This window comes from Anneissia japonica, unplaced genomic scaffold (genome assembly GCF_011630105.1).
Source record: "Anneissia japonica isolate Jap-2015-1 unplaced genomic scaffold, ASM1163010v1 scaffold287833_len2544123_cov190, whole genome shotgun sequence".
NCBI classification, from domain to species: Eukaryota; Metazoa; Echinodermata; class Crinoidea; order Comatulida; family Comatulidae; genus Anneissia; species Anneissia japonica.
The window spans coordinates 19,927-41,427 of record NW_022757233.1 but is presented as its reverse complement, the minus strand read 5'-3'; the positions used below and the strand labels follow the sequence as shown (position 1 = coordinate 41,427).

At 34.4% G+C, this 21,501-nt stretch overlaps 3 protein-coding genes across 6 annotated transcripts in view; 1 reads left to right on the top strand and 2 right to left on the bottom strand.

Annotated features, from left to right (window-relative positions):
- The window catches only part of LOC117124537 (ATP-dependent RNA helicase DDX55-like), a 24,760-nt gene extending 23,179 nt beyond the window's left edge, over nt 1-1,581 (bottom strand). For all 4 annotated transcript variants that reach the window (XM_033270796.1, XM_033270795.1, XM_033270793.1 and 1 more), the window contains exon 1: nt 1,051-1,581. In XM_033270796.1, coding sequence (XP_033126687.1) covers nt 1,051-1,152 — 102 coding nt within the window. In that variant the 5' untranslated portion in view covers nt 1,153-1,581. The remainder of the gene's footprint in view (nt 1-1,050) is intronic.
- A 7-nt stretch (nt 1,582-1,588) lies between these two features.
- Nucleotides 1,589-4,093, top strand: LOC117124540 (bis(5'-nucleosyl)-tetraphosphatase PrpE [asymmetrical]-like). Its single transcript, XM_033270798.1, has 2 exons — nt 1,589-1,626; nt 2,315-4,093. Exon 2 carries the CDS (start codon nt 2,339-2,341, stop codon nt 3,158-3,160), a length of 822 nt encoding a protein of 273 aa, XP_033126689.1. The 5' UTR covers nt 1,589-1,626; nt 2,315-2,338; the 3' UTR covers nt 3,161-4,093.
- A 2,135-nt stretch (nt 4,094-6,228) lies between these two features.
- Nucleotides 6,229-17,196, bottom strand: LOC117124582 (replication protein A 70 kDa DNA-binding subunit-like). The gene is made up of 16 exons (XM_033270875.1): nt 17,060-17,196; nt 13,486-13,536; nt 13,283-13,364; nt 12,461-12,569; nt 11,756-11,880; nt 11,495-11,530; nt 11,177-11,288; nt 10,728-10,899; nt 10,174-10,369; nt 9,579-9,864; nt 8,781-8,904; nt 8,554-8,616; nt 7,885-7,998; nt 7,262-7,369; nt 7,083-7,169; nt 6,229-6,477 (listed from the first exon to the last, which is right to left on the bottom strand). The coding sequence occupies exons 1-16, from the start codon at nt 17,171-17,173 to the stop codon at nt 6,373-6,375; spliced, it is 1,884 nt and encodes a 627-aa protein (XP_033126766.1). The 5' UTR covers nt 17,174-17,196; the 3' UTR covers nt 6,229-6,372.
- Between the last annotated feature and the right edge of the window lie 4,305 nt (nt 17,197-21,501).

Here is a 21,501-nt window from a genome sequence, read left to right as displayed (position 1 = left end):
TTTTATATAGAAAATGGAGTGAGCTATTATTTTAGCTAATTTAGGTCTGTTTTTAGACCCACTTTTATTTAATATATTATACCTGTTACCACTATGGACTTTTTGTCTGAAATAAAAAGAAATGAAATGAATGATTTCCTTCTTTAATGTACTTTTTTCTGTTAACTTTATTTCAATTCAGTTCTGTGAACTACCATGAAAAATGTGTTTTACTCTTTATTTTATTGACAAAATAGCTTGATATATAGGCCCTATCTGTAATCATACTTTCATATAGACCATCCTTGCATCATCTTTTATTGTAATATTTTTATAATATTTAGGCTAGGATAGGTCGAAGGAGCCTACTAATACTACAAGGGCCTGCTAGAGGCTAGGCCTAGAGCCTCGGCTAGTACCAGTACCAGGGTAGGCCTACGACCAAGCCTAGGGTAGAAATACCGTAACTTGGGCCTAGCCTACTTAGGCAAAGGCTTAGGCCTACCGAGGTAGGCTATGCCTAGCCGAGGCCTTTTAGGCGGCCCCACCTAGGACTTAAATTAGTCTATGCCCTCGGCTAGCTAGACCTAGTAGCCTAGACCTAGTAGTATTTTATTTAGCCATTTTGCCAATTACTGTGTCACTCTGGAAGTGTTGCCATTTTGACTTATTGCCGTTTTGGTCCATTGCCGTTCTGGTCTAAAAGTGTTGTCGTTTTGTTTTTTTGACCGTTTTGGTCATTGCCGTTTTGACTTTATATTATTGCCGTTTTGGTTTTTTGTCGTTTTGACCTGTTATTGTTTATTCAACTGTTATGTTTTGTTGATAGCAATTGTTCGTTGCGTTATATTTTCATTCATAAATAACACACGTTTAACAGTACGACGCAGTTAATTACTGTAGTAGTAGAGTACATAGGCATAGGCTAGAGACAGTGTATATTACCGTCGCGGCCTAGGACGATTTACGGCCCATATAGCTAACTGTCAAACCACAGGCCTAGGCCTAGCTAGGGTCCAAATAGAGCATCCCATAACTGCATAACTAATTATCAAATTGTTAATTAATTACCTGAACTGGGGTCATTTTCTTGAACCCAAGCTGCTTCAGTGTTTTGAGCACTTTCACACTTATTGGTGGAGCTAGAGATTTCCATTCCTCTTTACCCTCCATTTCCTATGTTTTTATATAATATTGAACACGTGTGATGTGAATGGAATCGCTCGACCTTTGGATTCGCTCGTTCCGCTTGATTGTGCGGCCGCTCGACTAGCGTCTGTCCTTTTTCTCAGTTCGGTCGGGTGTTTTTCGGGGTCCTCTATATCTAAATACGGTATTGTTTTCGAATATTGTACAAGTCCCTCGAAACAAGCATGAGTGTGTTAACTAGCAAGTGAGGTAATTTAAAGAATAAAGTAGAAATTTTGGTGATATTGATAGGCGTGATTACACAAGATTCAGTAGGCCATAACACAGATAGATAGTACCCACACGCAATGTAGCAGCCTGGAATGGATGATTGTCAGCTGCAGGGAGTTGTTACAGGGAGTTGACCCGTGGTATCTCAGAACAACGCCATACGAGTGTTGCCAGGCCTAGGAAATGCTTTTTTTAAGAGGGTCAAGGTCACACAAACATTTATATAGGGTTAGTATCAGAATAGCAAAATAAAATAATACCAGCTCTTTTTGTGTAAAAAAAAGAACATTTACCTTGTTGCATTAAATTTAAACGAAGTTCCCCAGGTTCATAATGGGAGAAGCCACTTCAGATTCAGGTGTGATGGCCAAGCATGAACCGAGGAAGTATAAAGTTTAGGGGGATACACTTTAGTGTGGCAATAATGTATTGTCCCTTGTTAATAATTAAAAAAATCATATAAAATAATTTTGAAGTAAACTTGCTCATATTGCAATAGCATACTGTACAAATTAGTATTGACTGTAAGTGTTTCTATCATTTTTTCACTGTAAACTGATGGGTAGACATTTTTTAAATACACTAATTTCTATGTTCAAGTTGATAACTTTTATGTTACTTCAAGATGGGCAAGTTAATTTCAAACAATATGATTTTTTAAAAATATTTAGCATGGGACAATACATCTTTTAATATCCGTAGTAAAAACAGCGTCATTCTAAATTTGAGGGTGAGTGTTATTTGTTTGAGTATGCAGAAAACCAGAACAATTTCTGGAAAAACCCGCACCCCAATATACATAATTTGATATTTTTTACAGTACGCTACTGTGTTGTTGGTTATTGAACATATATTTAACCAGGGAGGAATTAGTTCCTCCATGATTTAACTATTTTTGTTTGTAATCTATTTTCAGGCAGTTTCTTCTGTTGCTGCAAAGATGGGTGGTTTAATATCATATATCTCAACATCTGTATTTCATCAAACTAATACTAAACCAGATTTAAGAAGTAATGTGCCATTACCATCCACAATCCATGCAATAATTCAGCCAAGCATCATCAAAAATAGAGCTTTATTCATTGTTGGTGATGTTCATGGATGCTACGATGAGATGCGTGAGTTACTGGAGAAGGCAAAAAATGCAACACCCAAAGAAATGACTGTTGTTTTTGTTGGAGATCTTGTAAATAAAGGACCAAAGAATAAGCAAGTCCTAGATTACGTTCAGGAAAGTGGTGCGTATTCAGTGCGAGGGAATCATGATAATGCAGTACTGTACCAGTGTCTATCGTATCAAAGTGACACAAACTATGAAGTATCTGCACGGTATGAATGGATTTGTGACCTGTCGCAGGAAAATATTGACTATCTTCGGGATCTTCCATACACAATCAAAATACCAAGTCATAATGTGATTATCGTACATGCAGGCTTGTTGCCAGGGAAACCACTTGAGCACCAAAACCTTTCAGACATGATAGTGATGCGAAACGTTATTGACAGGGACTATTTTGACGGTGGACCATATGCCAGCGAAATAGCTGGTGGAAGCCCATGGATTAGGTATTGGGGTGGGAAAGATCACATCTACTTCGGACATGATGCGGTGCGAGGACTTCAACAGAGCACATTCGCAACCGGACTGGATACCGGATGTGTATATGGAGGCTGCCTTACAGGTGTTTTTGTAAATGAGTCCGGTGAAATTGACAGTATGTTGCAAGTGAAAGCAAAGGATGTATATAAACCAGTGTCATAAATGTTATACTGTATTTAAATGGAGGTACTGTGTGGAAGATACGAGTATTCGATGACCCACAAAAGTCCAGAATTATTTCCAGTGGGGCACTTCTGGTGGTAATTGGGCAGTACACCTGAAGACAATCCCCTACTCTTTTCTGAAGAGTGCACTTCGTTCTTTGGTGGACATTCACATGAGCCATATTGCACACGGGACCAACACTTAAACATCTCATCCGAAAGACTGCGCTTTTATATACTTGCATTTCAGAGCACTAGCTGAAACACAAGAAGTAGATGGAATCGAAATGGCTCTCCACGGTTCAGCGCACACACAGTGGCTACCACTAGTTTAGCCAACTGTGCTATGCTGCTTGCTCTTGATAAGATTCTGCTTGCACTCAATGTCAGCTGTGTGATACATCTGAAGATAGCAACTACAATAATAAAATTATATCAACAGTGTCATAATACTGAAACTTGTATTAAACAAAAACCGGTATATATATATATATATATATATATATATATATGTATCAGTAAGTAAATATATTAACTTATTATATTAACTTAATTCCTGATTCTGATGGATCATGGAACTTCCATATGTGCTGTGTTTGATGTCGGACAATGGTGTCTGCCTGATTGTGGTAGGCATTGTTGCTGATTCTTGCCCGTGCATGTGCCCCTTTGGTTTTCAGTATGGGGGCTCCATGATCTATTTTAAAAATTTAAATGATAAACAATGTTGTTCTTGTTAACTGCTTATTTAATTTTTGTCATTTAATGCTGGGATGCCCACAAAAGTGATTAAGTTCACTATTGGTTTTTCCCCTGGACATTGATTTGACTCTTTATACTGTTTTGCTTTTTGTTCATTGCTATTTGTTGTAAATGCTGGAATAAAGAAATGAAATAAAACTACTTTACCAACAATGATTGAAAAAAAGAACATTTATCCTCAGAGCATTGTGTTTATTGGACTCCTTTTAAGTCTACAGTTTACAATGGGGAAATATGTAATGTACAAAACATTGTTGAAACAAGAAACTTCAGAATCTAATGCACGTTTTATTTTATTTAATAAAAAAAGAACTAAACTATATCTTTGTTTTGTAGGATTCTGGAATTGTTTTTTATTTGCCGACCTCATTCAATATAATGCTAACCAGTTTCTTAAATTTCATTTAAAATTAAAACTTCTGCAAGATTGCTGATGAACATAATGCTTCTGATTATTCATGACCCTACTCATCAGATTCTATAGGGACAATGTTCAAGGCTCTCAAATTAACACAGTTTTAACTAATCCTTTCAATTTCATCCTTATTTTAATATACAGCATGCTTATATTTACTACCATGCATATTGTAGAATTTTTATCGAAGCTGATCAGAATAGCACAAGTCAAAATGGCAGCAGTTTTGACTTACAGTAGCAGTACTAAAATAGCAATAGGCCTACAAATGTTGCTGTTTGTAATAATGTGAATGGGTTTGCTACATACTAGTAAGATTTATTAGAAATACTGGACTTTGGACTAGCTGTATTAAAATAGTCCCCTGAAAATGACAAAAAATATAAAATTTTGAAATTAAGATGCTCATTTTGCAGTAACATACAAATTATTAACTTCAGCATAGAAACTATTGAATTTAAAAAAAAATGTGTACCCTGATTTTTATACTGGATAAAATGATAAATATAATAAAACACTTCCAGTGTCTGGAATGTTTCTATCATTTTTCCACTGTCAAATTATGGGTAAACATTAATTTCTTTGTTAAAGTTGATAATTTGTATGTTACTTCAAAATGAGCAAGTTAATTTAAAAACTGATTTTTTTTTTTTTTTTTGGGGGGTAATTTGCATGGGACATCTTTAAGAATAGTCCAACAAAGGATGCTAATGTGTTGTAGGTTCTACATACAAATAAAGTAATGTGAACTATTGGTTAATAAATGTACTATACTATAACAAAGTTAATTTGCAATGGTCTTCTTTTGACTATGATCATGATAAAATAATTACAATATAATTGACCTGTTAATTTAAGTTTTCTAGTCAGTTGTTATTACAGAGCTTTCAATTGCACAATGATGGTAGGTTATTAGGGAGCTTCCAATCACACGATGACGGTAGGACGTAGAACGTAATGACATCACTAAAAGTCACCTGCACATGCGAGAAGGTTAAGGTCACCTCGTTGAGTTAGATTTTGGAACACAATTTGGCCAAATCTACGTATGCAAAAAACGTAGGATGCCCGGTAGGACAATTACACATGAGTCATTCCGTTCTAGCGTCGCTCCCTATTATGTTCAATTCTAGGCATGCTTTGCCTTTTATTCCATTTGTTGACTTGGTATATGGTTTGCTGTTTGAAGCTCTGTCCACTATTTATGTATATGACATCATCACGCCCATATTTGGGCACATCACACAAAATGTGATAGTGTGGACAGACCTTAAGTTTATTGCAGCTTTAATATATTTCACTGATTGAGCTCATGTGGCAAAGACTAGAAAAACCAGTCACTCGTTGCAAAATTTGATTTTGAGTTATTAATACAGAGTTAAAGAGTAAAATAAGAGCTATAAAATGGTAAAAAAATCATTCAAATCCAACATTTCCTTATGACGTTACAAGCATTTAAACATACAGCTACTGTATTTAAAGAACAATATATGAGAAATCTACCTTCAAAGTTTATGATTTCAGGCATTTCTCATGCACAAACTTCCATTAAATCCTTAAAAAGTGTTGTTTTAACATTGAAAAAGGGGGAAATAACAGCATAGCATGATGTATAGATATACAGTATAAAGGTTAGTTTAGTGCAATCAAATAGATTTTTAAAAATTTGACATTATAGCATATTTTGGATATTTTCTCTGAAACACGATTTGCGACGAGTGACTGTTTTGGCTTGTCTTTGCCACATATGTTTGTAAATGATACATTTATGTTAAAAACAATATACCCTCCAGTATAGTATATCAATACATGTACACACATGAAAACCCATATTTCATAACTGTCCTGGCATTATTCATCTATGGTAGTGTTGTTCTTAGTTTGACTGCCAGGTTGTTGATTGATGTGGTAGCGTTGTTGACTGCTAGCTCATTGATAGATGTGGTAGCGTTGTTGACAGCTAGCATGTTGATATTTGTAGTAGTGATGGTCTTAATGTATCTTAACTACTAGCTTTGATAGCAGCAGTGGTCCTACATGATTGCTAGCTTGTTGATTTCTGTGATGAGTCTTCGTGAGTATTCCTTGAAATCGACTGGTGCAGCGGATATGCAAGAGTTTTTCAATCGAGATTCTTCCTGCAAATGGAATCAACAGACAATTCAGTAAGAACAATTTGAAGAAAGATCTAAACATCTCATTTTAATGTAATCACAAAGTTATTAATTCTGCATGTTAATGTAATAGCCAGTGGTGGCTCCCAAATTTGCCAACAAGGGGTCCGACACTGAAGGGGCTGACTAGAGCTTCAATCAGGGTGCTGGAATAAAAATTCCTGGTAGGGTTCATGGGGAGAGTTTTTATGGCTTAGTATGGCCCAAAATTGTACTTTTCGACCACAATATTGGGGATTGACAATCAAAATAAAGAGTTGGATAGGCAAATTAAGACTTTTAGTCTGACAACCCCTCCCACTCCACCGCGCTGATAGCAGGAAACATGTTTTTTGAATATACACTGCATGACAGCTTATCACAGATGTTCACATTTTAATCCAGCATATACAACTTCATGCAGGCTCACAAGAAATTATCGACTGTCAGACAATGCCGTGTGTGTGCCTGGCCTAAGTTTGCACCAGAACAAAGCAACTGTCAAGTTTACACTGAACTAGCAACACTTATGAAACTATTTTGATTAATTAAATTCTTTTATTTTTAAAATCAATGACATAAAGACTCACATTATATGTCTCCATTTTGATTCTCATTTTGAATATGTACGACTTGAAAAGTGCCTCGGTGAAGACACGGTTGAATGCATCTGAATCCTGAGGGCGAAAAATTAACATAAAAATAAATAAAATGTAATGAATGAATAAGCGGCTTTTTCTGTAAATTAATAAACATATGTTTGACTTACATCTTCTTTCAGTTGACCTAGGTAACTTGCATTTTGACCCAACAGATACTCAGCAGTGTCTTGGAAGCTTGTGACCCACACACTCCCTGTACAGTCATGAATATATGACTACAATAAAGAAATGAAGAAACAATGACAATGGTTATGGCAATAAAGCCAAACAAATATTTTGCTTCCCTAGCTAGGTCACATATGGAAATTGAGTTTCAGGTTAATTTTATTTGTTTTATGTATATATCATTAAAAAAAATGCTGGTTTAACGTTGAGAATGAGGAAAATAACATAGCATGATGTATAGATATATTAATGTAGTTTAGTGCAATAAAATAAATTTAGAAAATTCTGTCATTCCAATTTGTTTTAGTCATTATCTCCTAAATATGATTTGTGACGAGTGACTGGTTTGGCCTGTCTTTGCCACATATACATATTTTACATGATAATTACATGATATACCAACTATGGTTGGTAATTTGGAGTTTATTTTACTTAATCAGTCATAGGCCAAATTTTAGGGTTTACAATTTGTTGGTAATATGGTACCAACTGGGCTCAAATTTATGGTTAAGATATAAAATAAACTTCAAACATCATAAAAGTATTGTGAGCTCCTTATTTTTACCTGTAGGATCAATCGATACTTAAAATCTGTGCAAGTTTTACTACACTTCTCACACCGGTAAGTGTTGTCACCGTTATCTAACAGTTTCTTGTTACAGTCTTTTTCTGGACAAGCCTGTTGAGACAAAATTAATGTACATAGCTTTTAAGACTAGAGTAATGTCAAAATCATGTAGTCACAAATTGAAACTTAGCACAGGTCAAATTTTGGATGGAGAATCCTTTACACTTAAGTGAGGCAATGTACATCCGGGTGAATATGCCAACTTTTATCTGAGATAGGCTGACGCAAGCTACCGAAAATCGATGATCAGACTTTTATGTTCATATGTTCACACGACCACATGCCATGAATTGGTGTAGCATTCTTCAACCACATTCCAGTCCATATGCTGAGGAAGGCCGTAATGAGCGGCCGAAAAATTCATATTAAGAAATTTTTCCTTGTGTTAAGATCAAAAGTTAAACTTAGATATTAATAGAAATCTATCATTTTAAGGTTTGCAGCAACTTCTATTCTCCCCCCCCCGCCCCACACAACATCTCGCCATGACTTAAGTTGGCGACCTTTTGAATCTTCAACATCAAATTCTGTGGTATGCCTTGGCCATGTGTTAGTAATTTATTAAGTATTTAATTACAATGCCAAAATCAAAGAATATTTGCTTACCTTATAAAGACAATTTTCTGATTTCATGTGCATGATGGTGCCCTTCATTGTAAAGTAGTCAGGCTTATGAAGGAAAAAAAAACAATATTTTACTAAATAAAACAACCACACCCTACACAATCCCCTACCCCTTAAGCTTTGGAACTCCCAATCCACAAGTCTTTATAGGAACGTAAAATACTTGCTTCCTCAAATTTTTAAATTCCATTCTAAAATATATTACTGACCTTTTCACCTTGTCCAAGATTTTGAGACTCTTTAATGGTCATCCAGTTCGCTGACCCTCCACCTCCACCTCCCCTTTGTTCTGAGATTGAGTGCATGTCCTTTGAGTAACCAACATTGTCATACCTGTACGGAGTAATAAACATAAGTTTTATACTATTTCATTGGGGCCACAAAAGCAACAAAATCACCATGACTAAAGTCTGGAGCCCCAGAAAACTAAACTTAAATACATTATTAGCGAGTATATAAAAAGAAAAGTTATGGTAAAAAACAAACTAGTAATACAAATACTGTACTAGAAGATTGCTAAAGTTTTCATCAAACTAAAAGAATTTGTATCATTATTGTAATTGTATTACATCATTTAATTGTGCTTGTTTTATTGTATTTCATTTTGTCAATAAGTTTGATGATCAATAACTTACTAATTACTAAAAAAAAAAGGTACAATTCTGCCGAGGAGCATGTCTAGAGAAAGATATGGGGAAAGTCCTCAGCACCTAAGTTGTCACCATTTAAACCAAGAAGAAACAGTGTTGGCCGATTCCGTGGGACCACAACATGACCAGGCATGTGCAACAGATTGGATTCAACAACAATCTGTTTAGGCAGTCAGCAGACGTCATTAAACACTCAAACAGAGGAGAGTTTGATTCATTGGTTAAGGGTCTGTCGTACCAAGTGTGTACAACTCAAATGTATTTTAAAAATTAGGCCTAACAAAAATTTTGGCCCTCAACAATGATAATCATTATTTGATCAATAGTTGAGTAAATACATGAAAATTTAATACTAACCATCCCTTCAACTGGTGGGCTCTGGGAATATCTGGATTCATCTGCAACACTGCGCCTGATGATAAATTAAGAGATCTTCCTCCAAAGTCGGACACCTTGGCTCCCTTAATAGCCAGCACTGGGTTGTTACTGGCATCAAAAGTCTCAGCCTGCTCTCTCCATAACGTCAGGTTTACAATGCGTTCTGAATCATCAACCAATTGGACGTCCCTCTTGGCGACCTCTTGACTGTTGCGTGTCATGATTGTGGTGCAATCTCCAGCACTCTTCACCACCCCAATAACATCTGCAAAAAAGCAAAACATTTATGGTGGATTTTCGATTTCAATCTCATCTATTAGCGGAAGACTCAATTCTGTGATGCTTTATACCTAAGTCATTATCTGAATTATGAACATAGCTCTTAATCGTACATGGATTCCTAAAGATATTATTGGTATGAGCATACAGTTTATTCAAACCAAAGCTATTAGCTCTGGTATTCATTGCAAACCTAAAGCAATACTTGCGAAAGTGCTAAATACAGACAATGCCATTCTACAATCATTATCATCATCTTGGGTGTTACATCTGCACCTTTATGTTATAAACTTACCTAAGATAGTATCTTTGGCACAGTTCTCAAGTTCATCAATTTTCCTGAAGTTGAACTGCATTCCGGGAATTTCTTCAACATCTTCATCTACAGGTTGGACAATGGTTTCGTGATTGAAGGTCATCTCATAATCATTGTCAATGGAAGTATACTGCTTGTTAGCTGGTTTTAGTCCACACTTGCTGATAAGATACACCTAAGAATGGGATAAAGGCAATCAGTTAGAAGCATTAATGTTATTGTGAAGTAGTGTGCTCATTTCAGGATTTAGCAATACTGCATCTTGCTAACTTGGTTGATTACTGTATAGTTGAAAATGAGCAGAAGGATGTTATATTCAGCATAAACAAATTAAAAGTGGGCGAGTTTTTGATAGATATGGGTTAGCCATTCTAAAGAAATGAGTTGGGAAATAATTGACCATATATTTTCTTAATATTGCATTTCAATCCCTAGGTCTTAAATTCAAAACGTGTGATAGATTAGTACACTTTGTGTTGACAGCCGCAAAATAAAAAATAAAGAATTTATAGTAAGAAAAGAAATAAGCATACTTTTCCAATCTGTATCAGGTCATAATATTTTTGACATTGCTCTTTGAAAGCAGTGGCACGTATCTCACCAGATTGGTCCACCAGATCCATAGAGAACAGCTCTCCCTCTCCACGTGAATTATTCCACCTGCGGATCGCTGTCTTGTTTGTTACACGAGCCTTGATAGTCCATCTGAGAGAGAACATTGTAAGATTGAAAGAGACTTTTAAGTACCCATTGTATTGCCTTCGATACCAGACAATTTTGTTCTTTCGAAGGATGCCCTCTAGTTTGTGGTAGTACTTTTGAAATAGGACTGCATTTCAACTAAACCCCGAGATTTAGACATCTTGCAATTCTATATTCTTTGCTAGATGTGAAGCCTATAACTGAAGAACTAGACCCATCGAGGCTATGGTATGCTACGATAATATAGCCTAGCAGAGTTCTTTCATAATTGAGAATTTACCTGTTCTGATACGGCGTCAGACTAGCAATTGGTTGGGCCTTGGCAGGTGTTCCCCCAGGAGTCGTGGGTGCATTGCTGTAGAAGTTACCAGCAGGTTTGTTTGAAGAGCCACCTAAAACGGCAAAAATAAAAAGAACAGTTTTCTACATATTATCATATGTCTGTTTATTAATTTTAAATTTATAAGGCAATTCTGGTAAAATAATTTTTAGAATGACTCTGGTGGATGAAGAATTAATAATCTTTACAAATACACTGGTTTTTTAACTGGCATCAAATGAAAAAAACCAATATATATGCTATTGATGTTTAGCCTACCTTGAAACTTGGGGACTGGTTTGTTAATAGTTTGAGCTGTAAAAAAATGTAAATTAAAAGTATTTAAAGCTTTCCAAACAAGCATTTTTGAAGATTTTTTAAATACATAAGCATCAGGATGCTTATATGGGTACATAGTTAAGGGATAAACAATGTAATCTTCCATTTTATGTAGGACTTGGTTTTTTTAAGTTTACACAAATACCTCAGTTAATATTCTTAAATTCTGCTATAAATGTTTTTAAAAAAATATGTCCACACCTGGGGCAGGTGCTGGAGCAGCCTGATTTTGCTGCTGCTGATTTGTAGATGATAAGGGCTGTGGGTTTCCAATCTTCTCATTTGGTTGATCCAATATAGACACCTCAAGTACTATCATCACCTTCCTGAATAACAGATAGGTTATATTTTTGATTAAGGTATTTCCTTTGAACACAAAGACACCAAAATATTCACCATTTATAAAAATGTTAAAACACTTGAATCAGACACAGAAGCTTAAGCAGCTAACAATCACTGCAGAGGATTTTTTAAACATTTTTATAAAAAAAAACAAAAACAAAAACATTTCACATCACATGACTTGCAGCCAAATATTGCGTGCTGAACTTTTCCTTTAATGTATCCATGATTAAACTTACCATGCATGCACATAATCTTACTACCTAAAAACACTGTGTATTCAATACAAAGTGCAAAACAGTGGTCAAATTTGACTACAAAAGGTAGAATTTTCCTCCATCTAATTTAATAAGAACATGGCATAAGACTCAAATTGAGAATTAGGTTCATTATAGTGTACTGCAATCCGTAACACTTTTTCACCAACAGGCCAAGTTTCTTTTGTCATGTGGACAAATATTTACCCTCCATAGATTGTTATTGTTGTAAAAAAAATCAGTAAATTAAAGTATCATACCACCACAGTTAGTCTAATAACATCTTTTCAAATGGTCACTCACTTACTTGTTTGTATCTCCAATTGTGTTACAAATGTATTTGTCAAGTTGGACTATAGTTTTTGGCTGAAGTTGATTATTGTTCACTAGAGAATTCAACTGTGTTCCCAACATAGCTGTAAATAATTATGTTATAAAAAGTAACCAATTGAAAAGAACTCCTTTAAATTAAAGACCACTTGCAGTGGTCAAAAGTTAGCAGCTTTGGCTTCTAATTAAAACAATTATTCTCATTAAAGATAGATGTTCATACGAGGCTGTAGAAAAAAGGTCTATACTTGGAACCAGAGAGACCTATACTTAATTTTATGACAGACTTAAAATACATATAAAACTTGCAATCTTGCAATACATCAAGTTCATTGGATGTGATTAAATTAGGATATTAAAATGAAGGAGAAAGAGGGGTTTGAGTTGTAAGGGACTTATTCTAGAAAGATAATTTTTAATTTTCAAAAGTGAAAATAGGGAGACCATTGTCCATCCCTCTACCTACTGTACTGAAAACAAAAAGCAATTTAATGAATGATAGTCATTTCAATCCTTCGCTGTGTATTTTGTATGTGTCCTTGAGTATAGGCACTTTTTCTGCATTGCTTCTCTCAACCCAGAAGTATAAATGGGCACCTGGCGGGGTTGCTTGCTCCTGCACTAATTACCAGCAGCAACACTTAAAGCATTGAGAACCCATTGACGAGGGAAAAGAACTGCTCTTTATAACCGCAAGGAAGAAGAGGCACATTATAAATGCCTATACCAGTATTAGTACCAACAGGATTGCAGTGAAAAGTGTAAATATTTAATTGAAAAATTATAAAATGTGCCAAACCTGAATAGCTGTGTTGACCATCAGAGAGGAGCAATCTGTAACGGTCATTGCTCCCACTATTCGCACCAATCTTCTTAAGGGCCTGAAAATAAAATACCACTATTAGCAATATTGACTTACATTCATCCCTTCTACAAAAAAATGCATAATTTACTTGTTTTATGTAATTTCATCAAAGTCAAAAAAAATTTCTCATAACTTACCAAAAGCTGGAAGATAGGCTTGTCTACATGCTTGCTATCCACTGAAATTTCCTAGAAAATTGAAAATGATACATATGTAATACCGTCGCAAGAATATAAAGATGGATAAAACTAGGTATATTAAAGTATATACAATGTTAAAATTTGGTATAACAATGAAGAGCTGAGAGCAGGCCATTTAAAAAGGTGCAAAATCAGAGAAGGTAATGCAAAAGAAGGCAATTAACCCCTTCCATTTATGGGTATAAGTTATTTCATACATAAACATATTTACATATGCAGTACATATCAATCCGAAGGGTAGGCCTATATGATATAGAAGTATTGTATAGTGCCTAGGCCCCGGCCTACATAGCAGGGTGGTTAATATTTGTTGGAGTTGGAATCCAGAAGTTGTGAAGGTAGCAAGTCAAAATGGTAATAAACCAAAACAGCATTGACCAAAACAGCAATGATAAGTATCAAAACGGCAACAGACCAAAAAGGCAACAGGCATACAGTAGACCAAAACGGCAAAGAGCAAAATCAATGCCAAGAGCAAGTGCCGCTGGGCGCGGGCAGCAGTTTACAAGTTTATTTATTTGAATGTTTACTGCTTTTACATTGTGTTTCCCCAATTCCTTTTATTATTGAATTTGTATGTTGTTATTAGGCCTATTATTATTATTATTATTATTATTATTATTATTATTATTGTTATGTTACTAAAAGCTACCTTAAAGGGAACAGTTAAAAAAAAAACAATGTTAAGGGGAAAATAACACAAAAGATATTCCCCTTAAGTCCAATTTAGAGAAATTATCTATATATTAATTCTGCTAATCGCCATCGCATAACTTCTCCTATCTCCACTGAAACCCCTGGCAGGAATGTGCTCATATCTCATATACTGGGGTTTCTATACTGTATGTCACGACCACATTCCGCTACTTTCCAAGGCTGGATATTAGATAACAACGAAAAAACAAGCCACAGAAAATCAGTACCTGTTTCGCAAGTTGCTTACGTCACATAAATACAATTTAAGTAATTAAAATTACTGCAATTCTTAGATCTAAAAATTATGGAGGCAGGCCATAAAAGAACCAGTCTATGTTTCACAGCTTCATTACACCACCACGCAGTACTTCTCACGTTCGTCAACAAAATTGCATGTTTCCATACCTCTTCAGATTAGCCAATTTTGCATTATACTGGATATTATTGTAGTTTTATGGCTCAAACATCAGCAATAAATGACATGTTTTAGAAGTCAATCAGGTAAAAATAAAGATACACCAGGGCACAAGCCATGATACTGTAGTACCTCGGCCTAACCATACCATACCATGTTATTGGACCTATCCTCTACCTCTCGAATCCGGGTCGATTTGGATAGTGCATTAAGATAGATAGTGACACTAAACTGGTAAAGTTTAAGTTTTAGAAAAAATAATAACGTGGTAACCATAACGGATGCCAGTCAATTCGAGTGGATGTCAGTTCGAGCTGATGCCAGTTCGAACGGATGCATTTAGTGTGAACTATAACAAGGGCGAATTTGTCGTCGCCGTATTCTTGTATTTGTTTGTTTTAAATGCAAAAAAATGCTCTGATTACTAAGGTTCTGAAAGGTTTTTAGTACAGTACTTTTTGATAATTACTCCATGTTTGAATTAGTCTTGGCAACTACGACTACCAAGATGGCCTCTAACAAGTTAAAACTATAATAGAATTGCGCACTTTTCAGCTCAAAAAAGAAGAAAGTGTATGTTTTACTAGAGTGCATGAGAAGCACACACACAAGACGAGTGACCATTATTTTTTTCACGGTAAACAAAGTGGGGTGGCTAGCCACCCTATTCACCACCCCTCCCCCGTTCCCCAGATCCGCCACTAGTTGGGGTTCTGTATTTAAAAAAGCAAATTATATTTGTAATTGAGTTATGCTACTCACTTATCTATTCTGGAACTGTTGTGTGCCCCCTTTCCCTTTGAAAATGTCAAATTTTTAGCTCAAATTATATTTGTAATTGAGTTATGCTACTCACTTATCTATTCTGGAACTGTTGTGTGCCCCCTTCCCCTTTAAAAATGTCAAATTTTTAGCTCAAAAATAGGAAATTTTTGAAGAAATTCGTATATAACTTGCACAGGTTGTTGTTTGCACAAGTGGATCTTCTTCCGCTCAAACTAGCATCCACTCGAAAAAAAATTCACCTTGAATTCGCCTTCGCCTACACTTACCCATTCAACAATGTACATCACCACCTTTCCCCACTCATTCAACACAATGCGGAGCACGGGTATATGCTAGTTATTATTATTATTACAATTAAACTTGCCTAAGTTGACTTATGCCTAACTCGAATAATTTCTAAGTCGACCTTATTTTACATGCAAAATTGTTGCGTTTTCATTAATTAACAATCTGTAAGTTGAATTTCATCTAAGTTGAACAATTTTTCAATGACATTTTGGATTCAACTTAGGCAAGTTCAACGGTATTGTTATTGTTGTTGTGCAGCATTTCTTACTTTTATGACTTACATTGTTTTAGCCTCATTTTGTTTGTATTTTAAAGTATTATTTATTTTAATGTTTACTGCTTTCATATTGTGTTTACCCAATCTTTTTATTATTGAATTTGTATGTTGTTATAATGTTATTTGGCTTATTATTATTAATATTATTATTTTTTTTTTTTTTTGCAGTTTCTACTTCTATGACATAGGCCTAAATTGTTTTAGCCATTTTGTCTGAATTTCAAAGTTTTATTTATTTGAATGTTTACCGCTTTTATATTGTCGTTGATTGAATCTAACATTGTTCTGTCAAGAGTCAGCCTTCATGCAGTTTTCAAATATACTGTATATTCAAACAACCTTCAATTGTATTTAAATTTGTAATTTTTATACAAAATAACCATTTATGTAATACAGATTGAGAAAACACGGATAGCTGTTCTTGTCTGTTGTTAATTTGGATAACTCAAACTATTATTGACATTTTGACTTGCTTCCGTTTTGGTAAAAAGTGGTGCGGTTTTGGTTTATTACCATACCATCCTGGTCATTGCCAATTTGGTTTATTGCCGTTTTGACTAGGGCCTAGAAAGCCTTGCGAATATCCGTACCTTGCAGTACACTCTTCGGAAAAGAGTAGAAGATTGTCTTCCTGTGTAATCCCAATCACCACCAAAAAAGGACCCCACTGGAGATAGGCCCTAGCCTAGGCCTAAAATCTTCTTTCTAGACTTTCGTGGGCTAGCCTAGGCCCCAGGCCTAGCTAGGTCTCCTAGGCTTATCCTTGGTGTTAAAATCCAATCCACGGTAGGGTATATTTTCTATTCTAGGCCCAGGCTAGGCAAAGACTACCATAACATGACAACGGGTACATGGCAGGCTCAGACAGAGAATGGAACGTGACAAGACATGTCCTTCTGATTCCAGAGAGAGGGGAATGGGTAGCCTAGCCTGACCGCTGACTGAGCCCGTCAGTCAGAATCAGAGGACAATTAAGTTCTTATAGTTGAGAACACTGTACTGATTTGAAATCACTGCAAAATATAATATGAGAAATAAAAGTAAACTACCTTCAATGCACCCGAAGACAATTTCATTGTGCAATATGACTGAAAGGATGTTGGAAAACAATACGTTTTGCTTTTCCCTCGCGCCAAATATTTCAACAGGTCAAGTGTGATCATAACGCGGCGCTATACGATCTTTGGTGTGATGATGGATGATGTGAGAAAAATGAGCAGATCATGGTAGCGCCCTCTAGCAGTTGAACAAAGTTTAATGGTTCAACAAAAAACAAAAACAGAAAAGTAGCTTTGCTTATTAAATTGCTTAAAATTAAAAAGTCAATTGTACACATGGACCATCGAAGACAATTTTAATCTAAGATTTTGCAAAAATGGTTTGATAAATCAGTTTAATATACCCTATGTCTATTTGCTTCGGGACATCTCAACTTTTTTTGACTTAAAAAAACGTAGGCCTACATTTGCTAAGCTGAGATTGATAAATCCCAGGCCTGGTATCTAATAAAACTACCATACACGAAATTAAACAAATTGGAATGCAATTATTATCACCATTTTCCCCACTATCTATTATATGGTAACATCGATGGAATCTGGTCTACACAGATTAGATGCCCATGGGCATCACTAACTCCAATGAACTAGTGACAAATAATAGTACTACTAGTAATACTAGTGATACAAATGCCATGATAAAACTTTAAGTAGGCCTATTTGAAGACTATAAAAAAAGTTTCAGCATTGAACATATTGGCTTAATAGTCAGTTTCAAATGCAAATAATACCAAAAACTAAAACTCAGAACAAAATTCAGTTAAGAGTCTGAAGTCAGCACTTTTGCTGCTGGTGGAAATGGTGCACACATTCTGTTGTTGGTCTCTTAAAGGTTTCATTGGTCAAAAATATGGCAATCACCATTTAATGTTATATATGTTACACATAGAAGATGTTAGGCCAATATTGAAAGGAAAAACGATAAGTAGAGTGTATAACAAGGAAAGTATCCTAAAATTCTTGAAAAATGGTATAATCCTATATATTTCTTATATATTTTATAAACTTTAAAAAATTGGCAGCACCTGTAAATTGTCACTCACTTGCTTATACATTTAATCTGTCACTATTTACTTCAATATTTCCACTTGAATGGAAACAATTAGCAAGGGTCACTCCTATTTACAAAGAGGGTGACAAAGCCGATCCAAACAATTACAGACCTATCCATCCTACCACTAGTAACTAAGATCATACGACACCAACAGTTATATGATTATTTGACAAGAGTTAATATTTTGAATGAATCTGAATCTGGCTTTAGGAAAAACCATTCACCAACCCTTTGATGTGTCAGATTATATTCTGAATAATTTAAATGAAGGCAAAGCAACTGCAGCCATTTTTATATATTTGAGACAGGCCTTTGACACAATTGATCACAAACTCCTCATATCAAAACTTCATGACTATGGAATTCAGGAATCCGCCCTAAATTGGTTAATGTCTTATCTTAATAATAGGTCTCAAAATGTTCAAATTAATTCAACCCTACCTGATCCAGTGAAAATTAACATTGGTATTTTCCCCAAGGATCCATTTTAGGCTCATTGCTATTTATTATCTATGTTAATTCCCTACAAAATCTCACTCAAGGTAAATATGTAATGTATGCAGACGATACTACCATTTTGTGCAATTCTTCCAATCCACTCTTCTCCAAAATGAACTAAATTCAAATTTAATCAAAATTGCTGAATGATTTGATAAAAATAAACTTAATTAAATATTAAGAAAACTAAACGTATGATCTTTGGAACTAATGCAATTTTACCTAAATTTTCAAATATTTCATTATTTTATAATGGCATGACTACTGACAGAGTTCTTGAAGTTGTGTTTGATTCTAAATTGACTTGGTCTGAACACTTAAAACAAATTAACTGTAACATCTCTAAACGCATTGGTGTTATCCGCCGTGCTAAATATTTGTTATCCCATAATAGTTGGCTAATGCTTTAGTTATGCTTCTTCTTGAATACTGTAATTGTGTTTGTTCCAAATGTAATATTAAACTTTCAAACACTTTTAAACAGATTAGGAAGAATTTTACTTTTTGCAGACATAAAACCCCCAGTTGTAAATATTTCAAGTTCATTAGGGTGGAGCAAAATCAGTGATAAATGGGACGAACAATTGCTCATAATGATTTTAAAATGTTTAATAGTCAAGCTCCATCATATTTATCAAAAAATTTTGCCTTTAATTATGGTTTGCATACGCATTGTACTCGCAGTCAAAGTAAAAATACACCTGGAATAATATGCAAAGGTAAAACAACTTTTGTATACCGATCTACTAAATTATGGAATAAACTCCCGGATCATACTAAAACCAACTTTGAATCTATGACATTTTCAAATTTCAAGCATTCTATTTCAAATCATCGATAATACCATCTTAATTTAACCTGATTTTCTCTTACCTTACATATTATTCAAATGTTTTATTTACTTGTTCCTTTTAATTCTATTTTTTAATTTGTAGTTAAATTTTTGATCTTTTTCGGTTACAATGTGTATATATATCTGCTTTCAAAATATTTTGTAGTTAAGAAGTGAACTACTTTGGAAATCAGTACTATGTATTGAGAGTGTATATTCAGTATAAAGAATAGATAAATAAATAAATATTTCAGGATCGAACATAATATGCCAGGTCCATTAAAAATGGAAATAAAAATAAACAAGTCGGTGTGTTGATTTATTAGATGTTTAATGCCATGTTTTAAGTCAGCTGTTTGATCACGAAAATGTCTGTACCATATGGAGAGCTACAAAAAGATAGTGTCTTGTGGCACCGGTATAGAAAGGGGCTCGCCGTCAAACATGCCAACCCACTTCTCTTCTTTCACTTTAAGACCAATAATTTTTGTTGCATTTATCATGACAAATGGCACGTTCTTTCCAACAGTATTGTTCAACAAACTTTTTTTTCAACTGACGTCCACGTGCATGTCCCCCTACCCTCTCCCACACCCCCAGTACCTATACTTACATTTTTTTTCTCCTCTGATAATGAAAATTGATGTGGCAATTCAATTTATTTAATAAGTGCTCATATTTTGATAAACACAGACTATTTTTAAAGCATTTGAGATACAAGTTTAATTCTACTGTACATATTATATTATATTATATTAGGCATTATAAATTAGACTTTTATTTTGAATTATGTCCTTATGCAAGTCAATTTAATAATTTTAAGACTTGTTATGAGGATTGTACGTTATTGTTGTTATTATTATTATTATTATTATTATTATTTTATTATTATTATTATGTTGTAACGATGTTGTTTGTACTGTTTTTTAATTTTATTAATGAGGGCCCCTGAATATCAGTTAACCTACTGGGCTAAACTGGAAGGGTTACCCTCTTGAAAGATGGTTGAAAAAAAAAAACCAACATGGTGAAAGTAGGAACAGTTCCCCAGTTTGTTCCCACCGCAGTGTGACGTGCTATATAATTACAGACCTGTAACTCATGCCCAGGTCTTTCCATATGTTTTGTATGTAAAACCTATTTGCTCCAATGTTATTATTTTACTATTATAATTTGCAACTTCTGAAATAGCAACAGTGAAAACCATATTTGTACACAAAATAAAGTTCATAAACAGATGTAATTAGAACAAAGCATATTGTTTATTGTAGAATGTACATAGCAGAGTGCGTGTTTAACACATAATCAATCATCCATAACAATAATTTGATCTTGGAAAACTACATTCAGGTGGAAACATGATTTATAATTATTACTGTGGTAGCTATCATGAATCTAAGATAACTTTTACTATTCCTAACTAATAAGGTTAATATATTTAGTTAGTATATATATTTTAATGATTATTGCATGGCTATTAAATAGTATTAAGTAAATTTAGATTCATAAAACTAGAAATTGAAATATCAAGCAAACAAAATGTAATTATCATTGCATTAAGGAAGAAAAAAAGAAAATAGCATTGCACCATGTGTATATCTTGTCCAGATATTTAATCTTAAAAGTATTAACAGATAAAAAGCAGATATTCTATATGGGATTCTATGTGATAAAAAATATTTTGTAGCTATCTGTTAAGCATGATACAAAACATCTTAGGTGCTACCCATCAAACTAATAAACCATATTGAATAAAAGATATTTACGATGTTTAACAAAGCATCTCTCATTCAATCACCCATAGCATAAATCAATATTTAAATCTATATATATATAATTTAGTGTATGTATGTGTATATATATTTATTTATTTATTCAACCATATTTCGAGAGGGTGACCCATTCAGCGTGAGCTGATTTTAAGGAGCCCTCGACAATACAAGAACATATTTACAAAAAACAAACATCAACAAGTTAAAAGATTATTTACAAAAAAATTTGAGATGATAAAATTCTATAAAATACAAAGGGAAAACAATCAGTTTAAAA